Genomic DNA, 22,115 nt, shown 5'->3' with positions numbered 1-22,115 from the left:
CTAAAGAAATGTGAAGAGAATTTGCAGCAAGTTAAGAATTAGTAAAGTTTCTGTGATTCAGTGAAATTTCCTTTGAAACATTGTAGGAGTGACTCATGTTTGATAGAAGGTTAAAAAATGTACAACATGGGCATTTTCTAGGGCTCCGAGTACTCTTAGTAGATCCTTATCTCTGGATGTGAATTAATGAAGTTCAAAAGTCCCTGCCAGTCAAATGGCAAACTATGGAATTTCCCTGTCTTCTGGAGATTGCTTTAGTGTCCAGTGAGGTTGTCATCTTTTTCATATGGTTATTGGCCATTTATTTTTCTTTAGTGAATTGTCTTCTTGCCCTTTGCTTACGTTTCAGTCACAACATTGGTTTTCCCATTTCCTTTTTTCCTTTTCACTGTTGATTTACAACAATTTTTACGTATCATATCTTTATATTGTGAAGTTATTAATATTGTAACCGTTATTTGCTCGTTTTTATCCTTATTCAGTGTTTATTTTTGCTTATTCTTTGACCTTTGACATTTCTGCATTTTTGACATTTCTGCATTTTGTATGAAGTCGTTATAGTTGGGTTTCAGTTGTTTGATGCAATCTTATTGTCTTTTATTTAAACAGTTGAGTTTATCTTATTCTCACTGTAGATGTGTTTAATGTTTTTCATTCACTTTTTATGCATTAATATTAGTTTTTGTTTTGTTTTTAATCTCTTGATATAGGGGCTCAATTTTCAGATACACTTGTAAAATATGTTTAAGCCTTTATTTCTCAAATTACTTCAGAAACAAAATAGTGTCTATTGTGATCTTCCTTATTTTCTCAACATTTAAGGTTGTCTTGGCATGTTCTGAGATATTTATTCTTATTACAGTTAAGTGGTTATTGTTTTCTTTTGTGGCTTATACTTCCAAAACAACATTTATTTTCTGCTTTTCTAACCTTATTTCCACAGTTCCTTTGCATCGAGTATCTGCTTATTTTTCACAAGACAGGCTCCTCATTTGTGAGTCTTTATATGAGTAATTTCAGTGGTCAGAGTCTGTCTTCATGGTAATTTATTTCCCTTGAAGAAAGTGCACAGGAGTGATAGACTTCCTCAGTTCCTTTTCTGTAGACTTCGTGTGAGACCACAGCTTCTCATGCTCTAGAATTCTGTCACAACCATTACTGATGTATAAATGACACACAATAAACTGCATGTGTTTAAATTACATAATTTGAAAAGTTTGGCATATTTATGTACCAGTGAAATTATTACTACAATCACGATAATGGACATACCTATCACCCTCAAAAGTCTACTTGTGCCCCTTGGTGGAATCCCTTTACCCTCCTCATCTTTAGGCAACCACTGGTCTGCTTTCTGTCACTATCAGGTAGTTTATATTTTAAAACACTTTATATAAATGGAATCATACAGAATGTACTTTTTTGAGGGTCTGGGTTCTTCCACTCAGCATAATTATTTTGAGATTAATCGGTGTCATTTTGTGTATCAATAGCTTATTTTTATTGCTGAGTAGTGTTCCATTATATGAATATAACACAACTCATGTGTTTTATTCACTTGGATACATGGAAGTTTGGGCTAGTGGAAATTTGGGCTGTTCCAGTATTGAGCTGTAACAAAGCTGCTACGAACATTTATGTACAAGTCAGTGTATGGACAAATGCTTTTGTTTCTCTTGGGCAGATATCTAGGAGTGGAGTGATTTGTCATATGGTAGGTGTATGTTTAAGAAATTGCCTTCAAACTATACTACAAGGCAACAGTAACCAAAACAGCATGATACTGATACCGAAACAGATATATAGACCAATGGAACAGAACAGAAGCCTCAGAAATAATGCCACACATCTACAGCATCTGATCTTTGACAAACCTGCAAAAAACAAGCAATGGGGAAAGGAATCCGTATTTAATAAATGGTGCTGGGAAAACTGGCTAGCCATATGCAGAAAACTGAAACTGGACCCCATGCTTACACCTTATACAAAAAATTAACTCAAGGTGGATTAAAGACTTAAATGTAAGACCTAACACTGTAAAAACCCTAGAAGAAAACCTAGGCAGTACCATTCAGGACATAGGCATGGGCAAAGACTTCATGACTAAAACATCAAAAGCAATGGCAACAAAAGCCAGAATTGACAAATGGGATCTAATTGAACTCAAGGGCTTCTGCACAGCAAAAAAAAGCTATCATTAGAGTGAACAGGCAACCTACAGAATGGGAGAAAAGTTTTGCAATCTATCCATCTGACAAAGGGCTAATATCCAGAATCTACAAGGACCTTAAACAAATTTACAAGAAAAAGAAAGTCATCAAAAAGTAAGCAAAGGATATGAACAGATATTTTTCAAAAGAAGACATGTATGCAGCCAACAAATACATGAAAAAAAAATCATCATCACTGGTCATTAGAGAAATGCAAATCAAAACCACAGTGAGATACCATCTCATGCCAGTTAGAATGGCAGTCATTAAAAAGTCAGGGAGAAGACTTGGAACCAAACCAAATGCCCATCGATGATAGACTGGACAGGGAAAATGTGGCACATATACACCTGGAATGCTATGCAGCCATAAAAAAACGATGAGTTCGTGTCCTTTGTAGGGACATGGATGAACCTGGAAACCATCATTCTCAGCAAACTGACACAAGAACAGAAAATCAAACACCACATGTTCTCACTCATAGGCGAGTGTTGAACAATGAGAACACATGGACACAGGGAGGGGAGCATCACACACTGGGGTCTGTTGCGGGGAACTAGGGGAGGGATGGGGGGGTGGGGAGTTAGGGAGAGATAGCATGGGGAGAAATGCCAGATATAGGTGAAGGGGAGGAAGGCAGCAAATCACACTGCCATGTGTGTACCTATGCAACAGTCTTGCATGTTCTTCACATGTACCCCAAAACCTAAAATGCAATTTTAAAAAAAGGAAACAACAGATGCTAGAGAGGATGTAGAGAAATAGGAACGCTTTTACACTGTTGATGGGAGTGTAAATTAGTTCAACCATTGTGGAAGACAGTGTGGTGATTCCTCAAGGGTATAGAACCAGAAATAGCATTTGACCCAGCAATCCCATTACTGGTTATGTACCCAAAGGATTATAAATCATTCTACTATAAAGACACATGTAGTGTCCAGCCCTACAGGGTTCTGTGAGCCCCTCCCTGCTGATGCAGAGACAAGAAATTGTAGAAGTAAAAGACACAAGAAACGGAGATGGAGAAAAGAGTTTGGGCCCAGGGGTCCACTGCTAACCAAATTGCAGAGACCAGCAGTGGGCTTGAGTGTCCGCACACTCTGACTTTTATTGAGTACAAAAGCTGGGGGCAGGGAAGGTAGGGCGTAAGTAGGGCGTGGCTTTGGTGGTCCACAACTGGGGGCAGGGTAAAAGAGAGTATGGCAGGGATAGGCCCAAGTACATCACGTGTCATGCAGGTAAGGGCTCAGGAATTTTCTGTAGCCAAGATGAGGTAAGGGGCATAATGTGTCAGCACTTTTTCCATACTCGTCACAAAGACATTAGGATCTACATTACTTTTACTGATTAATTCTTACAAGAAAAAAGGAACCAGGCACAGGAGCAGATCTTGAGGTTGACATGGAACGTGACCACTGAAGCACAGCATCACATAGAGGCAATTAAGCCCCCGGATGTCTACCAGCCTACCTGACAGCGTCAGGCCTACTGCAAGAGCCTGGAGAAGCAGAGTTTTCTCCTAAATCCTCCGAGGTCGGAAACATCTCAGCTATTTTGGACGTCTCCTTCCCTAGCTGGCTAGACAGTGGGCTCTTTCCCAGGCGTTGGTGCTGCCACTGCCACTCAGCCAAGGTGCCCTCTAGCAGCCCTTATGCAGGCACGACAGAGGGCTTAAAGCATCTTGCCTTAGGGTCATTCATTTCATAATGTTGACCCAGATTCACACTTCTGACCTGAGAGGCATTAGTAAAAGAATTAAGATCACTTATGAATAACTAAGATTACCTATGAATAACTAATAACTACTACAGTTATATTTCTAGTTACTTTCTTCTTCATTATTTATATGGAAATAAACTGAGGCTGTTGGCTTCCGTTTCGGCACTTAGAGGATCTCCCCCCTACAGACATATGCACACATAGGTTTATTGCAGCACTATTCACAATAGCAAAGACTTGGAACCAACCCAGATGCCCATCAGTGATAGACTGAATGAAGAAAATATGGCACATATGCACCATGGAATATTATGCAGCCATAAGAAAGAATGAGTTCATGTCCTTTGCAGGGACATGGACGAAGCTGGAAACCATTATTCTCAGCAAACTAACACAGAACAGAAAACCAAACACCTCATGTTCTCACTCATAAGTGGGAGCTTAACAATGAGAACACATGGACACAGTGAGGGTAACATCACACACTGGGGCCTGTTGGGGGTTGGGGGCTAGGGGAAGGATAGCATTAGGAAAAATACCTAATGTAGATGATGGGTTGATGAGTGCAGCAAACCACCATGGCATGTGTATACCTATGTAACAAACCTGCCTGTTCTGCACATGTAGCCCAGAACTTAAAAGTATAATAATAATAGAAGAAATCCCCAAGCTTTTTCTAAAGTGGTTGGTCTATTTTACATTCCTACCAGCAACATGTGCGAGTTCAGTTGCTGCACATTCTCACCACACTTTGCATGGGCATTCTTTTTAATTTTGGACATTAAAATATGTGTGTAGTATCTCATTACAGTTTTTATTTGCTTTTTCTTAAAAATTGATACTGAGCATCTTTTCATGTATGGAGTTAACATTTGTATAATTCCCCACTTGAAAATATTAGGTCCTTTTCTTACTCAGTTTCATGAGTTCTTCATCTATTCAAGATATAAGTCCTTCATCAGATACATGATTTACAAATATTTTCTCAGTATTTGATTTGCCTTTTCATTTTCATTATGTAATCTTTTGATGAGTTTATGTTTTTAATTTTAACTTTAGTCTATCAGTTTTTCTTCTATTGATAGTGATTTTTTTGTTGAAGAAATCTTTTCTGTTCCAAGGTTGCAAATATAGTCTCCTGTGTTTTCTTGTTGATGCTCTATAATGTAGGTTTTATGCATAGAACTGTGATTTATCTGAAATTATTTTGAGTACATGGTGTAAAGTAAGGATAAAAGAGCATTTTCCTTTTATGACATAGGTTTGTTTGGTGTCCTAGTCTGTCTTCTGTTGCTATAACAATACCACAGGTTGGGTAATGTATAAAGAAACAATGTTTAGTTAGCTCACAGTTTTGGAGGCTGGGAAGTCTAAGAGTATGGTGCTGGCATCTGGTGAGGGTCTTCTCAGTGTGTTATAACGTGGCGAAGGGCATCACGTGACTAGAGGGCAAGAGCAAAAGAGCCAGAGAGACCTTACTTTTAAACAAAATCACTCCCACCATAGCAATATTAATAGATTAAAAGGTAATTAATAATAATTAATGGACTAATCTGTTCATGAGGGCAGAGTTGACATTAATCCATTCCTGAAGGCAGAGGGATTAAGTTTCCAACACATGAACTTTGCAGGGACATTTTGAAACCATAGTATCTGGTTGTTTCAGTATTTGTAGAAAAGATGTATATTTTTCCACTTAATTCATTGATCCCTTTGTTGAAAACCAAATAACTTTATACATATGCTCTGTTTCTAGACTTTTTTCAATTCCACTGATCAATCTTTATGTTAGTTCCACACTGTCTTGATTACTGTTGCTGTTTTTTATTGTCGCATAATAGACGTAACATAAAAATTACCATTTTAACTTTTTTTTTCTTTTTTGAGATGGAGTCTCATTCTGTCGCCCAGGCTGGAGTGCAGTGACGCAATCTCAGCTCACTGCAACTTCCGCCTCCCAGCTTCAAGCAATTCTCCTGTCTCAATCTCCTGAGTAGCTGGGATTACCAGCGCCCACCACCACTCCTGGCTAATTTATTTATTTATTTATTTATTTATTTATTTATATATATATATATATTTTTATTTATTTATTTATTTATTTTTAGCAGAGACTAGGTTTCACCATGTTGGTTAGACTGGTCTCAAACTCTTGACCTCAGGTAATCTGCCCACCTCAGCCTCCCAAAGTGCTGGGTTAACAGGCATGAGCCACCACACCTGGCCCATTTTAACCATTTTTAACCAATGTACAATTCAGTGACATTACATACATTCACATTGTTGTGCAACCATCACCATCTTCCAGCTCCAGAAATTTTTTTATTTTCCCAAACTAAAACCTAAACAATAACTCCCCATTCTTCCCTCCCCTTATCCCCTGGTAGCCACCATTCTACTTTCTACCTCTATGAACTTAATGACTCTAGATACCTCATAAGTGGAATCATACAGTATTTGTCTTTTAATTGACTGGCTTATTTCATTAGCATAAATGTAGACTTAGTCTTGAAGGTTCACCCATTGTTGTAGCATGTGTCAGATTTTCCTTCCTTTTTAAGGCTGGATCATATTTCATTGTATGTATAAATCATGTTTTATTTGTTCACCTGTCGATGGGTATTTGGATTGCTTCTACCCCTTAACTGTTGTGAATAATACTGCTGTGAATCTGGGTTCATACTGTATCTTTTTGAGCCCCTGTTTTGAGTTCTTTTGGGTATATACACAGAAGTGGGATTGCTGGCTCATATGGTAATTCTGTGTTTTTTTGAGGAACCACAATACTGTTTTCCATAGTGGCTACGCCATTTTAACATTCACATCAACGATGCACAAGAGTTTTCTTTTAAAAATTTTAAATAGTAGTCATCCAAATGGGTATGAAGTGGTATCACTGTGGTTTTGATTTGCATTTCCCTAATGGTTAGTGATGTTGAGCGTCTTTTTAAGTGCCTACTGGCCATTTGTGTATTTTCTTTGGAGAAATATTTGAGTCCTTTGCCCACCTTTTAATTTGGTTGTTTTTCTGTTATTGAGTTTTAGGAGTTCTTGATATAGTCTAGATTTTAATCTCATCAGATATTTGATTTGCAAATATTTTCTCCATTGCATGGTGAATATATGTAATTTTCATAATAAAAAGTTAAAGAAATTTTTCTTTAAGTACAGAAAATAGAAGAGCTCAACCAATACCAACTCATCTACCATTCAGATCCAACAGTTATTACCATTTTGCGGTGTTTGCTTTATACACACACACACACACACACACACACACACACACACACACATTATTTTGCTGAGACATTTCAAAGAAAATTACAGACACCCTTACACTTTACCTAGTATGCACCTTCAAATAATTAAGACAGTTTTCTACACCTGCCACATCTTCTGCATAAACAGTCTCCAAAATACCATTTCAAAATAATATATATTCTTGGGAAAAAATAAGGCCACACTTCTGTTTTTTCTCCTTTTGATGTAGCAGATAACCTTTTGCGGTAACTTCACTGATGGTATTCATTATAGTGTTGGCCTTTTCTGGTACATCAGTAAGAACTTTCTTTCCTTCACCTGAATACAGCTGTTGCCTCCAACTTCCTACTTTTTCTTGTCTTCCTTATCTTTAAAACCTAAAGCAGACCATGTCTGTCTCTTTCTCTCTTTCTTGCTCCTTCAGACCCCTTGTATTGCATTTAGAGTACAACATAATCCAAACTTCTTGCCATGGCTTCTTAACAAGGCACAGCATTATCTGGCCTCTGCCTAACCCTCCGGCCCCATTTTCTCCTCTCCCAGCTCCAGCAGATAGACCTGCCATCTGTTTCTTGAGCATACCAATCTCTGCCCTCTATGAGGGCCTTCGCATGTGCTATTTTCCTCTGCCACCACCCATCCCGCTGCCACACTGTTTTTTTTAGTCCTTCAGGTTTTTATATAAATATTATCTCTTCAGACAGGCCTTCCCTCATGATGTATTTAAGTATGGCAACTGTTTATTCCTGTTCACAGCACCTTTCCAATATTTTGATAATCCTATTTCATTATATAAATATGTATTTTTTAATAGCTATCTCTCCCTCACACACACCACCCACTGTACCTTGAGTTCCATGATAGTAGGACTTGTTACCACCAGCACTGGCATGCAGTTAGCAAGAGGTGAACAGTCTAAGGCACAGCAGCCTCACGAAGTGATTGTCATAGGGACTGTTCTCAGGATGTGTCAGTTTGGCATACTTTTAAAAATCCATCACATTACTTTCTGTTACTTCATGTGTGTTTACAATTTGATCGTCATTGTATGTGATTTGGAGACCAGGTTTAACCTGAAAATCCAAGCAGGTATAAAATGAATGTTGAAACTAAAATAGAATATTTTGGATATTCTGTGTGTCTGTAGTATAAATATTTGGCTTCAGTTTTTAAATCATTATTTTCTTCCTTTTACAGACGGAGACAACACTTGGACTCAGTTCCTATCAGCAGAAAAGGTAAGTATATTTAGTCAGATAACTAACATACTTTCAGTTCCTTCTGGGGGATTCCTGTGGTTCTCCACTCCTCTTTCCGCTAGCTGTTTTTGGTGAAGAAGGAATAGCAAATTGTAAATCACATTATATGATTACTTCTAAGTATTGTTTGTGGGAAACCAAGTTTAAGTTTGAATGTGCATGTCATGCAGTTGTGTAGTATGCTTCCACTGCTCCGTATGAAGAGCTGTTACTCAGAGCTGAAACTCCCCTTTCTTTGTGAGAGGATAAGCTGTAAACTCCTTAGTGGCTTCTCTTGTGGCTATCCCTGCTTTTAATGGACTGACCATTGCTGCCCTTAATTACCAGGGGTCTGCTGTCAGGCCCCCAGAGGAGGATCTCAGACCGGTGAAACCTGGTCTTGTGACTCGGAGAGACCCCTTTTAAACACAGCTTCCCTATGATAACAGGGGGGTTGTTTTACCTCAGGTTTTAAGGAAAATAGGTACATGCATGTGAATTTGGAGACACTTTTTCTGCCTCCTCACACTTAAATTCTTTGGTCTTTCAGTACTTTCTCACATCTGTAAAGAGACAGTATCAATTGAAGATACTGTGCTGATTCTCTTTCCATATCCCCTGAAAGCCTGTTCTAGTAACTAAAGGTGAGTGAGGGCTTTTTTGAGTTGGATGAAACAGTCCCTCCAGCAGCTATTTTGTGTTCACCCCCAGCCCTTAATGATTGTTCCCTGGGGGACCATAAATGTAAAGGAAGTTAACTTAGAAGGTTCAGCATAGTGGTATAGTTGCTCTTTCTGTTTGCCAGAAACAACTGGTCAGGCCTCAGTAGCTGTTCTAGTGAGTGCCCTTTAGTAACAGTTGGAAGGCTGGCAGTGGTGTAAATAGGGTTTTCAGGTAAGGTGCCCACATCATGGATTTAAGAACCCAGTTATTTTACAGTATGTGTTTGTAGAAGTACTTTTTCTATCAATATGTTTATTCCTTAAATGACAGCAAAGCAAATTTATCTTTAAAAATGTAAATATCCACTGAAATCAGACCCTTAGCTACCAAAGTGTCTATGGCAACGGAAGATGCCCCTGCCTTGCTGTCATCACTGCAGCTTCCGTTCTGATTTAGCAGGAACAGGGAAGCATTTGTTCTTCCTAGGCCTTGATGCTTAAAGTACATCTATGAACGTCTTCAGGCTAGCGAAATGTAGACTGCATCAACAAAGAATTTTGTTTTGAGAGAGAAATACACAGTATTCAGATTGTAAGTAGGACAATTAAAACTTTTTACCTCATAAATAATGAAAATTCTTCAGTATTCACTATTTTTTCTCTTTTCACTCTGTCATCTCTGCAGTAACATGGCCCTTCTTCCCCATTGTTCTGTCATTCTCCCTAATGTTACATGCCCTAGTGGGACCTGCCCTATCTGTGAACCCTGCCCAAATATTTAACACTGACGTGGGTTGTCTCCAAACCACTGCATGTCTAGCCTGATTTCTCCTTGGCTGGACCATTTAAGAACTCTAGAACTCTCTAACACATCGAGAGCCAAAACAATGGTGAGAAAAGCACACATGTTATCTTGTGCTTCTTCCTTGATCCTTTATTCCAGCAATTAGGAAATTAGCTGTGGAACTAGGCTGCACTACATTTATGAAGATGAGAATGTTCATTAGTGATCAAGATCTCGGCTTTTAAGTATTTTCCTAGTATAATGAAGAATTTACATCAGTACATAATTATATTCTCACCTCATTTCTACTTATCTATTATGTCTAAAACTTAGTGATATAAAATAACCATTTTATGATGCTCTCAAACTCTGTTAGAAATTCAGGCAGGGGACAGCAAAGACAGCTTGTCTTGCTCTGTGGTCTGAGGCCTCAGCTGGGGAGATTTCAGAGCTGGAAATGACTTGATGGCTGGGAGCTGGAGGGATGTTCATTACATGTTGATGCTAGTTTGCTAGCTGAGACCTCAGCTGGGCTCTCACCTAGAATGCTTATATGTAGGCCTTTTTGTGTGGTCTTCACATGGGCTACTTTGGGCTTCCTCCTAGTTATGATGGCTGGACTCCAAGAGTGAATGTCCCAAAGGGAACTAGTGAAAGCTGTATCACCTTAATCTACCTTAGAGCTCATAATATTACTTGTGCCATATGCTATTAGTCAGGCAGTCACTTAGGTTGGCCTAGATTCAAGGTAAGAGTAGGGAGAAAGAGCTCCCCTGATGGCAAGAATATTTGAAGATTTGTAGACACAATTTATAACTATCACAATTTACATTTTGTGTGTGTGTGTGACCAGGATCATGAATTGGGTAAAGTTTGCAAATTGAGTATGGGACTGGGTTAAGCACTAAAACATATGTCTTAGTGAGCCCAGGATGCTAAAATACCATAGACTGGGTGGCTTAAACAACAGACATTTATTTCTCACTGTTCTAGAGGCTCAGAAGTCTAAGATAAAGGTCTTACAGACTTGGGCCTGGCAAATTGTTTCGCTGATGATGAAAGACTGATAACCATATGGACCACTTACATGTACCTTAGGTACCTTGATACCCCCCTACAACTAAACCCTGAGAGGCTTACAGCATCTGATTATAACACCCTCTTCAAAAGCACTGCTTTCTTTTAGAGTCGATTGCATTTTGTCATTTCATCAACATACATGCTTTATAACCTCATTAGAAGTGGTGTCTCCGATATCCTCCAGAGCTATTTGGATGTGTTTAACAGCCAGAGAACATTGGCAGATCACATTTTCTATAGGCTCTGTGCTACAAAGGCTTATCTTGAGGAGGGCTGGTAGCAGCCAAGTAATGCCTGTCTCCCTACAAAGAATTTGATGCATCAATTTTATGTGTTCAGCAATTTAAAGGAAGACATGAATGCAGTGAGGGAAAATGGACAATATAAAAAAGAAAAAAGCCTCTAGAGTTGAAAAATACTGTTTCTGAAATGAGCATTTCACTGGATAGGCTTAAGAACAACCTAGACATTGCAAAAGAAAAGCTTAATGAGTTTGAAGGCAGTGACAGCAGTAATTTAAACTGAAGCACAGGGAGAAAAATGATTAGAAAACAAGTAAACCCTTGGTGACTTCTGGTACAGCAGTAGCAAGCAGTCTAACACATGTGCAGTTGAGTTCCCAGGAATTTGGAGAGGGAGTTGCTGTCGAAGAACTTTAATAAACCTGAGGCAAGAGTAACACAGGAAGTCACACCAAGCCAGATAATATTCAAGTTGTTGAAAATCAGTCATAAATAGAGAAACAGCCAGGGAAGAAAACTAAATATATTCTTACAAAGATAAGAATGACTGTTGGTTGTTCAGCAAAGACAAATGCAACCCCCAAACCAATGAAATGACATTTTTAAGGTACCAGAAGGAAAAACTGCTAATCTGAATCACTGTATCCAGCAGGAATATCCTTCAAAAGAATTAAGACATTTTCAGACAAAACTAAGAAAATGTGTGGCTAAGTAGCCTGGCAGTTTAAGAAATGTTAAAGGCTAAAGGTAGTTAACCGTTTCAGGTGAAAACACAAATCCTATGAAGAATAAAGACTACCGAAAAGGCAAAAAAATGTGGAAAAATATAAAAAAGTTTTCTGATTAAGAAAAAGATAATCGACTTTTTAAAACAAAAATGATTGTTTATAACATGTATGTATATATTACCTGTGGGATAACAGCACAAAGGACGAGAAGGTTGTATGGAAGAATTGAGTTGTAAGGTTTTTACATGATATGTAAAGTAATACAATATTATTTGAAGTTAAACTGTGGTAATTTGAAATAAACCCCACAGGAAACATTAAAACCAATAAACTTGTCATGGAGATAAAATGAAATACTATATGAATACTCAGTTGATCTAAAACAAGGCAGAAATAGAACAAGAGTAATAAAAAGCAAATGGGAAAAATAGAAAACAAATGGCAATATGGTAGACTTAAACCCAAACATATCAAAAACTATGATAAATTAATAATTTCAACACCAATTTTCAGATTATATTTAAAAAGCAAGACCCAAGCATATTCTATCTACAAGAAGTATACTTTATTTTTAACTTTGCATTTAATATTTTACCTTTTGTTTTGAAATAATTTTAGTTTAGAGAAAAGATGGAAAAAAGTACAAGTAATTCTTATGTCCTCCTGACCCAGATTGCCCATTTGTTAATGTTTTTCCATGTTTGCTTTATTATTCCTAATCTTGCTTTTCTAACTCCCTCCTTTTCCTTCCCTCCCCATAGCTACCTTTTTATACATACCTGTACATATATTTGTAATTTTTTTGAAGCATTTGAAAATCATTTGCAGACATGATGCTTTTTTACCCCTAAATATTTCAGTGTATATTTCTTATAAACATGAACATTGTTTTAGAGATCATCATATACTCATCAAACTCAGGAAATAAAGACTGTCTCATACTGCTATTTAATCAAGACGCCTCAATGGAATTTTGTAAATTGTCCCTTTAACGTCTTTTATTTTAAAAAGAAAAGAAATTTTGGGTCCAGAGTTCTAACCCTCATATTTCATTTTCACATCTCTTTAGTCTCTAATGTAGAACAATTGACTTGTCTTTCTTACTTCTTAGAACTTTCACAGTTTTGAAGAGTAGATGCCATTTATTTTATAGAATAACCCAGCTGGGGTGAGATGCAGTGGCTCACACCTGTAATCCTAGCACTTTGGGAGGCTGAAGTGGGTGGATTGCCTGAGCTCAGAAATTCGAGACCAGTCTGGGCAACACGGTGAAACCCCATCTCTACTAAATTACAAAAAATTATCCGGGCATGGTGGCATGCCCCTGTAATCCCAGCTTCTCTGGAGGCTGAGACAGGAGAATCGTTTGAACCTTGGGGGCGTAGGTTGCAGTGAGCCAAGATCCCGCCATTGTACTCCAGCGTGGGTAACAGAGCAAGACTCCATCTCAGATAAATAAGTAAATAAATAACCAGTTGGAGTTTTCTAATATTTACTCATTATTTGATTCAGAATTTGCTTTTTTGGCAGGAATATTACTGAAGTTTGTCTCTTTCCCAGTGCATTCTGTCAGGAAGCACTTGATGTCTATCTGTTCCATTTGTCTCTTATAATTCATAATGTCTTGCAGAAAAGTACTTTGAGACTATGTAAGTATTGTGTTTTGCATCAAACTCTGACTAGTTTTAGAATCTATTGATGATTCTTGCCTGAACAGTTATTACACTGCTGAGTTTTTTAAAAATTCTATCACACTTTCTATGTTTCTTAGTTGACATTCTGTTGGAAGTTAAGATTGAGGTCAGAGTTCATTTTTATCCAGGTATTTCACTGTCATTTGCATTGTCATAAAAAATATTACACAGGCTTAGGTCTATTCTGTTTCATTTACGTGTCCCCAACAATCATTGAGCACTTCTTATTTTCTGACACATTAAGATATTCCAGGCTTGTTTTGTAATTTTCCTGCCACAGCCCTGGAACAACCTATTTCTTGAAAGACTCCTGCTTCATTTTGGTGGAAGATAACATTTAGAAATTAATCTTTATGTGCCATGTGTACTCACTGCTACTGTGTTGTATTAGGGTTCTCTTAGAGGGACAGAACTAATAGGAGATAGACACACACGCACACACACAGACACACACATATATAAAGGGGAGTTTATGTATATATATAAAATACTTATATATACACATATGTATTATATATTATATATATTATATATTATATATACATATTATATATACACATGTATATACATATATATTATATATACATATATGCATTATATATATTATATATATTATATATACACATATGTATTATATATATGTGTATATATAATATATATATACATATATGTATATATATTATATATACACTTATATATACGTATATAATATGTGTGTATACACATATATAAATGTATATATACCTATATGTATATATATACACACACATATGTACTTATACATATATAAAGGGGAGTTTATTAAGTATTAATTTACATGATCACAAGGTCCCACAGTAGGCTATCTGCAAGGTGAGGAGCAAGGAGAGCCAGTCTGAGTCCCAAAACTGAAGAACTTGGAGGGTGAGAAGCAACTAGCTTGGGGAGAAAGATGTAGTCTTGGAGGCTAGGCCCGTCTCTCTCTCTTCATGTTTTTCTGCCTCCGTTATATTTGCTGGAAGCCGATTAGATTGTGCCCACTAGATTAAGGGTGGATCTGCCTTCCCCAACCCACTGACTCAGATGTTAATCTCTTTTGGCAATACCCACACAGATACACTCAGGATTAATACTTTGTGTCATATCCTTTGATCCAATCAAGATGACACTCAGTATTAATCATTACAAGTGGTGTCATTACTAGTGAGGTGTCATTGTCTCTAGGCTTTCTTAGTAAAAGAGTTAGGAAGAAAATGTTTATGTTTACATGTAAAAATATGTACAGTATACACAGACATATTCCTGTATCTGTGTATATTAAAAACCATCAGTTACTGATGCCTCCAGTTTTGATACAAAACCAGTCTATTCTGTTTCTGTCCATTCTCCAACAATGAGAAATCTGGCTCCAGTTATTTATCTACAGTAAGTGTACTGATATGTTCAGTCCTAGAATACAGATAAATCAGTTTCAATGTTGTTAACTGATACTGCCATAAAAATTGAGTACCATGTCTGTTTTAGAGTTTGTTTTTCTTTAGTCTGACTGTATATTGTCAAAATACTGTATTCTAAATTTACATGGGTTATAATGTTCTTCATCTTTATCCTTCTCCCACCCTCCAACTTCCATCGGCATTGTACATTTGAAATTAAGTTTGGTTCATTTGTTTCTATCTGTATTCCATTTAGGATTTTTACTCCACTTTTAAAATTTTTTTATGATTGCATAATTGTACATATTGATGGGATACATGTGATAGTTTGATACATGCATAAACTGTGTAGTGATCAAATCAGGTGTTTAGATATCCATCGCCTTGAACATTTATCATTTCTTTGCATTAGGAATATTTCCAGTCTTCTCTTCTAGTGGCTTTGAAATATACAACATATGTTTGCTAACTATAGTCACTCTGCCCTGCTGTTGAACACTAGGGCTTATTCCTTCTATTAATAACTGTATGCTTAAACCCATTAGCCTGCTTCTCTTCATCCTCTCCCCTCACACCAAAAAACAAGAACTTCCCAGCCTCTGGTGACTGTCATTCTACTCTTTACCTTCATGAAATCGACTTTTTTAGCTCCCTTTTATAAGTGAGAACATGCAATATTTGTTTTTCAGTGCCTTGCTTATTTCACTTAACCTCCAGTTCTATCCATGTTGCTGAAAATAACAGGATTTTATTCTTTTTTATGACTGAATAATACTCCATTGCATTTATATATACCAATTTTCTTTGTTTATCCATTGATGAATAGTTAGGTTGACTTCATATTTTGCTATTGTGACTAGTGCTACAGTAAACATGGGATTGCAGGTATATCTTTGAAATACTGATTTATTTTATTTTGCATAAATACCTGATAGTGGAATTGCTGGGTCAACTCCTCTCTCTCACCATATACAAAAATCAACTCAAAATGGATTGAAGACATAATTATAAGACTGAAACTATAAAAGTACTTGAAGAAAACAGAGGAAATGTTCCAGGACATTGGTCTAGGCAAAGATTTTATGGCTAAGATCTCAGCAGCACAAGCCACAAAAATTAAATATCCCCATTTAAGAAATTTACTTTGTGTCATCATTTTTTTTTACCCACTGTCCTGTATATGACTATTTCATTTGTTTCTCGTATTTCGCAATTGCAAGCAATGCTTCAAAGAATAACATCTTGTGTATGTATTTTCATATTTTTGAAGGTTATATTCAGGGTAAATTCCTACAACTTGAATTGGTCAATCAAAAGTTAAGTGTAGGTGTAATTTGTATTGTTGAAAGTATATGTTTAGAAATGACTAACGGTTATATGAAAAAATTCTCAGCATTGCCAGTCATCAGGGGAATGCAAATGAAAACAAAGATGCAGCATCATCTCACACTTGTTAGAAAGACTGTCATCAAAAAGACAAAAGATAACAAATATTGACCAAGAACATGTAAAAAAGGGAACCCTGGTTCACTGTTGGTGGGAATGTAAGTTAGCGTAGCTATTAAGGAAAACAGTGTGGCAGTTCCTTAAAAAAGTTAAAAACAGAATGGGAAAAAATTTTTGCAATCTACCCATCTGACAAAGGGTTAATATCCAGAATCTACAAAGAACTGAAACAGATTTACAAGAAAAAAACAAACCCATTCAAAAGTGGGTGAAGGATATGAATAGACACTTTACAAAAGAAGACATCTGTGAGGCCAATAAACGTATGAAAAAAATGCTCATCATCACTGGTCATTAGAGAAAGGCAAATCAAAACCACATTGAGATACCATCTCACACCAGTTAGAATGGCGATCATTAAAAAATCTGGAGACAACAGATGCTGGAGAGGATGTGGAGAATTTACACTGTTGATGGGAGTGCAAATTAGTGCAACCATTGTGGGAGACAGTGTGGCGATTCCTCAAGGACCTAAAGTAGAAATACCATTTGACCCAGCAATCCCATTATTGGGTATATACCCAAAGAATTATAAATCATTCTGTTATAAAGACACATGCACACATATGTTCATTGTGGCACTATTTACAATAGCAAATACCTGGAACCAACCCAAATGTCCATCAATGATAGAATTGGATAAAGAAAATGTGGCACATGTACACCATGGAATATGACACAGCCATAAAAAATGAGTTTGTGTCCTTCATGGGGACATGGATGAACCTGGAAACCATAATTCTCAGCGAACAAGAACACAAGAACAGAAAACCAGACACCACATGTTATCACTCATAGGTGGATGTTGAACAATTAGGACACATGGACACAGGGAGGAAAGCATCACATACTGCGGTCATTTCGAGGGTGCTAGGGGCGGGACATCGGGGAGGTGCGGAGGATGGGGAGGGATAAGGAGGGGAAACCAGATGTGGGTGATGGCAGGATGAAGGCAGCAAACCACCTTGCCATGTGTGTACCTATGCAACAATCATGCATGATCTGCACATATAACCCAGAACATAAAGTACAATTAAAAAAAAAGTTAAAAACATAACTGCCATGTGATCCAGCAATCTCATAACTAGGTATATATTCAAGAGAAATGAAATAATTATGTCAAAGAGATATCTGCATTCTTAATATTCATTTAAGCATTATTCACAATAGCCAAGATAGGGAGAAATCCACCTAAGTGTTCATCAGTGGACACATGGATAATGAAAATGTGGTACGTGTGTGTATTCTTAATAGTATTCCACACAAATATAGTTGAATACGTTAAGCCTTCAAAAATAAGGAAATCCTGTCGTTTATGACAACATAGATGAACTTGGAGGACATTATGTTAAATGTGATAAGCCAAGTACAGAAAGATGAATACTGCATGATCTCACTTATGTAGAGAATATAGAAGCAGAGTAGAATGGTGGTTAACTGAGGTTGAGGGTAGAAAACAGGGAGATTTTAAGATGTTAGTGAAAAGAAAAAAATTTTTCAGTTAGAAGGTATAAGTTCAACTTAGTCATTTTTCAACTTAATGATGGTACCAAAGCACAATATATGTTCAGTAGAAACAGTATTTCAGATTTTGAATTTTGATCTTTCCTGAGCTAGCTGTACAGTACTCTCTTGCAGCTTTCAGTCAGCCACACAATCCAGAGAGTAATCAACTGATACTCTACCCTGTACCATGTTACCAGATAACTTTGCCCAACTGTAGGCTAATGTGAGTGTTCTGAGGATATTTAAGGGAGACTAGGCTACCTTAAAAGCAAGTTGATATATTAAATACATTTTTGACTTGTGATTATTTTCAACTTATGATGGGTTTATTGGGATGTAACCTTACCATAAGTCAAGGTGCATCTGTATTGTATAGTTGAAAATTGCTAAGAGAGTACATTTTGTGTTCTTACCATAAAAAGTGATAACTAGGCCGGGCGTGGTGGCTCACGCCTGTAATCCAAGCACTTTGGAGGCCAAGGTGGGCAGATCACCTGAGGTCGGGAGTTCAAGACGAACATGGTGAAACCCCGTCTTAAAAAAAAATAAAAAATAAAATAAATAAATAAATAAATAAATAAATAAATAAATAAAGTGATAACTATGTGAGATAATGCATTTATTAGCTCAATGTAGCCATTCTACAACATGTACATATTTTAAAATATGTTGTACGTCATAAATATGTACAGTTTTACTTGTCAAATAAATACGGAAGTGGATAGATAAAAGTTTATGTTTAGTATAAATTCCTGGAAGTGGGGTTGGTGAGTCAATAGTAAATGCTGCCATCATTTGATTAAGTATTGCCAGATTCTCCTTCAAGGTCTGTGCCACCTTGTGTTCCCTCATCAGTGAAGAGTGCCTGTTTTCCCACATCTTTCCAATAGAATGTGTTATATTTTTAACTTTTGTTGATCTGATAAGTCAGAAATGTTATCACAGTGTAGTTTTACTTTGTCTTTCTCTAATTATGAATAAGGTTAACCATTTCCTGGTATTTAAGAGCTATGCTTATATTTGTCTTTTGATGTTGTCTGTTCTTGTTTGTTCTACCCATTTTTCTATAGTGCTGTTAGTTCTTTTTTTTTTTTTTTTTTTCCTTGAGACAGAGTCTTGCTCTGTCACCAGGCTGGAGTACAGTGGTGCAATCTTGGCTCACTGCAATCTCTGCCTCCCAGGTTCTCCTGTCTCAGCCTCCCGAGTAGCTGGGACTACAGGTGCGTGCCATCCCGCCTGGCTAATTTTTGGTATTTTAGTAGAGACGGGGTTTTACCTTGTTGGCCAGGATGGTCTCGATCTCCTGACCTCGTGATTCCCCCACCTCGGCCTCCTAAAGGTCTGAGATTACAGGCGTGAGCCACCACGCCCAGCCAAAAGTTTTTTTGTTTGTTTGTTTGTTTGTTTGTTTGTTTGTTTGTTTGAGATGGAGTTTCACTCTTGTTGCCCAGGTTGGAGTGCAGTGGCACGGTATCGGCTCACCAAAACCTCTGCCTCCTGGGTTCAAATGATTCTCCTGCCTCAGCCTCCTGAGTAGCTGGGATTACAGGCATGCACCACCATGCCCAGCTAATTTTTTACTTTTTATTAGAGACAGGGTTTCTCCATGCTGGGCAGGCTGGTCTCAGACTTCCGACCTTAGGTAATCTACCCACCTTGGCCTCCCAAAGTGCTAGGATTACAGGCGTGAGCCCCCGCACCTGGCCAAGAGTTCTTTATGTTTTGGAGCTATTCATCCTATTTTGCAAGTATCTTCTCCCTGTTCATCAGTAATCTTGATTTTGAAGAAATGCACTTCTTCATAAGTATGCAAGTAGGTTAAATGTAAAAAGATATAGGGAAAACAAGTAAACACTAAAAATGCTAGGTTGATTATGTTACTCTCAGACAAAGTAGACTTTAGGACAGGGAATATTATCAGAGATAAAGAAGGACATTTTACAGTTAAGAAAGAGATAGTCCCCCAGGTAGATGAAACAATCCCAAATTCTAATATTGGAGCTTTAAAATACATGAAGAAAAAAAATAAATAAAACTAAGGTGACAAACCCACAGTGATTATTGAAGATTTCAACATTCATCTGTCAGTAACTGATAAAATAGATGGAAAAACAGTAAGGGTGTAGATTTGAAGAACACTATTAAGTAACGTGACCTAATAGGTATTTGTTAAATACTACATCCACCAAGAGCAGATAATGTAAATTATATTCTCTGATTATAGCAAAATTAAATTAGAAATCAGTAACAATGAAAATCCAGATATTTTATAACTAGAAGCTAAACTAGAAGCTTTTCAGTACTCACGGGTTAAGAAATCATAAGGGATATTAGAAAGTGCTTTGAAAACAAAAGTATAACATCTTAGTCTGCTTGAGCTAGGCTGTCATAACAAAATACCATAGACTGGTTGGCTTAAACAACAGACATTTATTTTCTCACAGTCTGGAGTCTGGAAGTCTGAAATCAGGGTGCCAGCATAGTCAGTTTGCACTGAGACCTATTTTCCTAGCTTGTCGGGAACAGCCATTCTGCTGTGTAATTCCCATGTTCTCTTTGTGTACATGTGTGCATGGGGGCTTTCTGGTGGTCCTTTTTGTAAGGACACTAATCCCATTGTATCAGGGCCCTCACCGTTATGACCTCATTTAACCTAATTACCTGCTTACAGACCCTGTCTCCTCATAATAGTCATAGTGGGGATTAGGGTTTCAACATACGAATATGGGAAGTAGAGGGTGGGGTGGGGAGAATTCAGTTCATAGAACAACATACCAAGTTTTCTGGAATTTAGCCAAAGCAGTACTTAGATGGACATTTATAGCTTTAAAAGGCTATATCAGATAGAAGAAAAATTTTAAAATGAACAATTTACATTGCTAGATTAAGACATAGAGCATCAACTTTAAGTAGAAGAAAATAAAGGGTATGCTAGAAATCAATTAAATAGAAAGTGGAGAAAACATCAATGTAAACAAAAACTGATTCTTTGAATCTAGCTAGATTGGTTAAGAAAATAAGACAGACCAAAAAAATCAGTAATGAAGTAGGGGCTATCACTGCAGATCTTATAAATATTCAGAGAATAATAAAGGAAATCCCTTCATTCTCAAAAATGCAACAATTTAGATGAAGTGGTTAAATACTTGAAAGATACAAATTATTAAAATTAACCAAGAGAGAATTAGAAAATGAATTTTTAAATATCTGTTAAAGACATAGAATTCACAGTTTTAAACCTTTCCATAAAGAAAACTGCAGGCTCATATGACTTAACTGGTAAATTTGATCAGACACCTAGTGAAAAAATACTAGTAGTAGAATGTCCTTCCTCACACATTTTTAAGAGGTGATTATTGCAGGCATTACAAGAAAGCTAAAGGCTACACCTCTTCAAACATATATTCAGAAATCTCCAACAGAATATTAGCAAATCGAATCCAGAAACATCTAACAAGAATAATGCATCATGACCAAAAGGAGTTTATCGTAGGAATGCAAGATTAATACTTGAATACAATATAATTTTTCTTAACAAAATTTTAAAAACCCTTGTAATTATTTGAATAGATGTAGAAAAAGCCTGTGGCAACATTCAGCATCTGTTCATGATTAAATGTTAGCACACTAGGAATAGAAAAAGAATGTCTTTAACCTGATAAAGAGCATCTATGGAGAAATAACAGTTAACATGATATTAATGGTAAAAGATTGAATGGTTTCTTTCTAAGATCGGGAAAGTGGCAAAGATGTCCACTTTCATCACTTACATTAAACATTGTACTGGATATGGCAGTCATTACATTAAGGCAAGAAACAGAAATAAGAGCCATTAGTTTGGAAAGGAAGAAGAGGATTTTGTCTACAAACCATGTGATTATGCACATAGAAAGTCCTAAGGAATATACCAAGAAGCGATACAGTCAATAATCAGAAGTAACTGATTTCTTTTTCACAAGTGCAAAAGTGAAATGTTGTAGAAAAATGTCATTTACAATAGCATAAATCATTGCATACTTTGGGATAAATTTAACAAAAAAATTTTGAGACCGGTACACTGAGAAGTGTAA

At 36.9% G+C, this 22,115-nt stretch overlaps 1 protein-coding gene across 1 annotated transcript in view; it reads left to right on the top strand.

Moving 5' to 3' along the window:
- The first annotated feature begins 3,409 nt into the window (after positions 1-3,409).
- Positions 3,410-22,115, top strand: part of LOC105730765 (transmembrane protein 131-like) — a 94,974-nt gene continuing 76,268 nt past the window's right edge. Inside the window, exons 1-2 of the mRNA XM_064371915.1 lie at positions 3,410-3,448; positions 8,388-8,428. Of these exons, the coding sequence (XP_064227985.1) occupies positions 3,410-3,448; positions 8,388-8,428 (80 nt within the window). The remainder of the gene's footprint in view (positions 3,449-8,387; positions 8,429-22,115) is intronic.

The sequence above is a fragment of the Aotus nancymaae genome, unplaced genomic scaffold, assembly GCF_030222135.1.
Source record: "Aotus nancymaae isolate 86718 unplaced genomic scaffold, 86718_ANA_hifiasm-v0.15.2.pri h1tg000221l, whole genome shotgun sequence".
Lineage (NCBI taxonomy): Eukaryota > Metazoa > Chordata > Mammalia > Primates > Aotidae > Aotus > Aotus nancymaae.
This window is presented reverse-complemented; position numbering and strand designations above follow the sequence as displayed.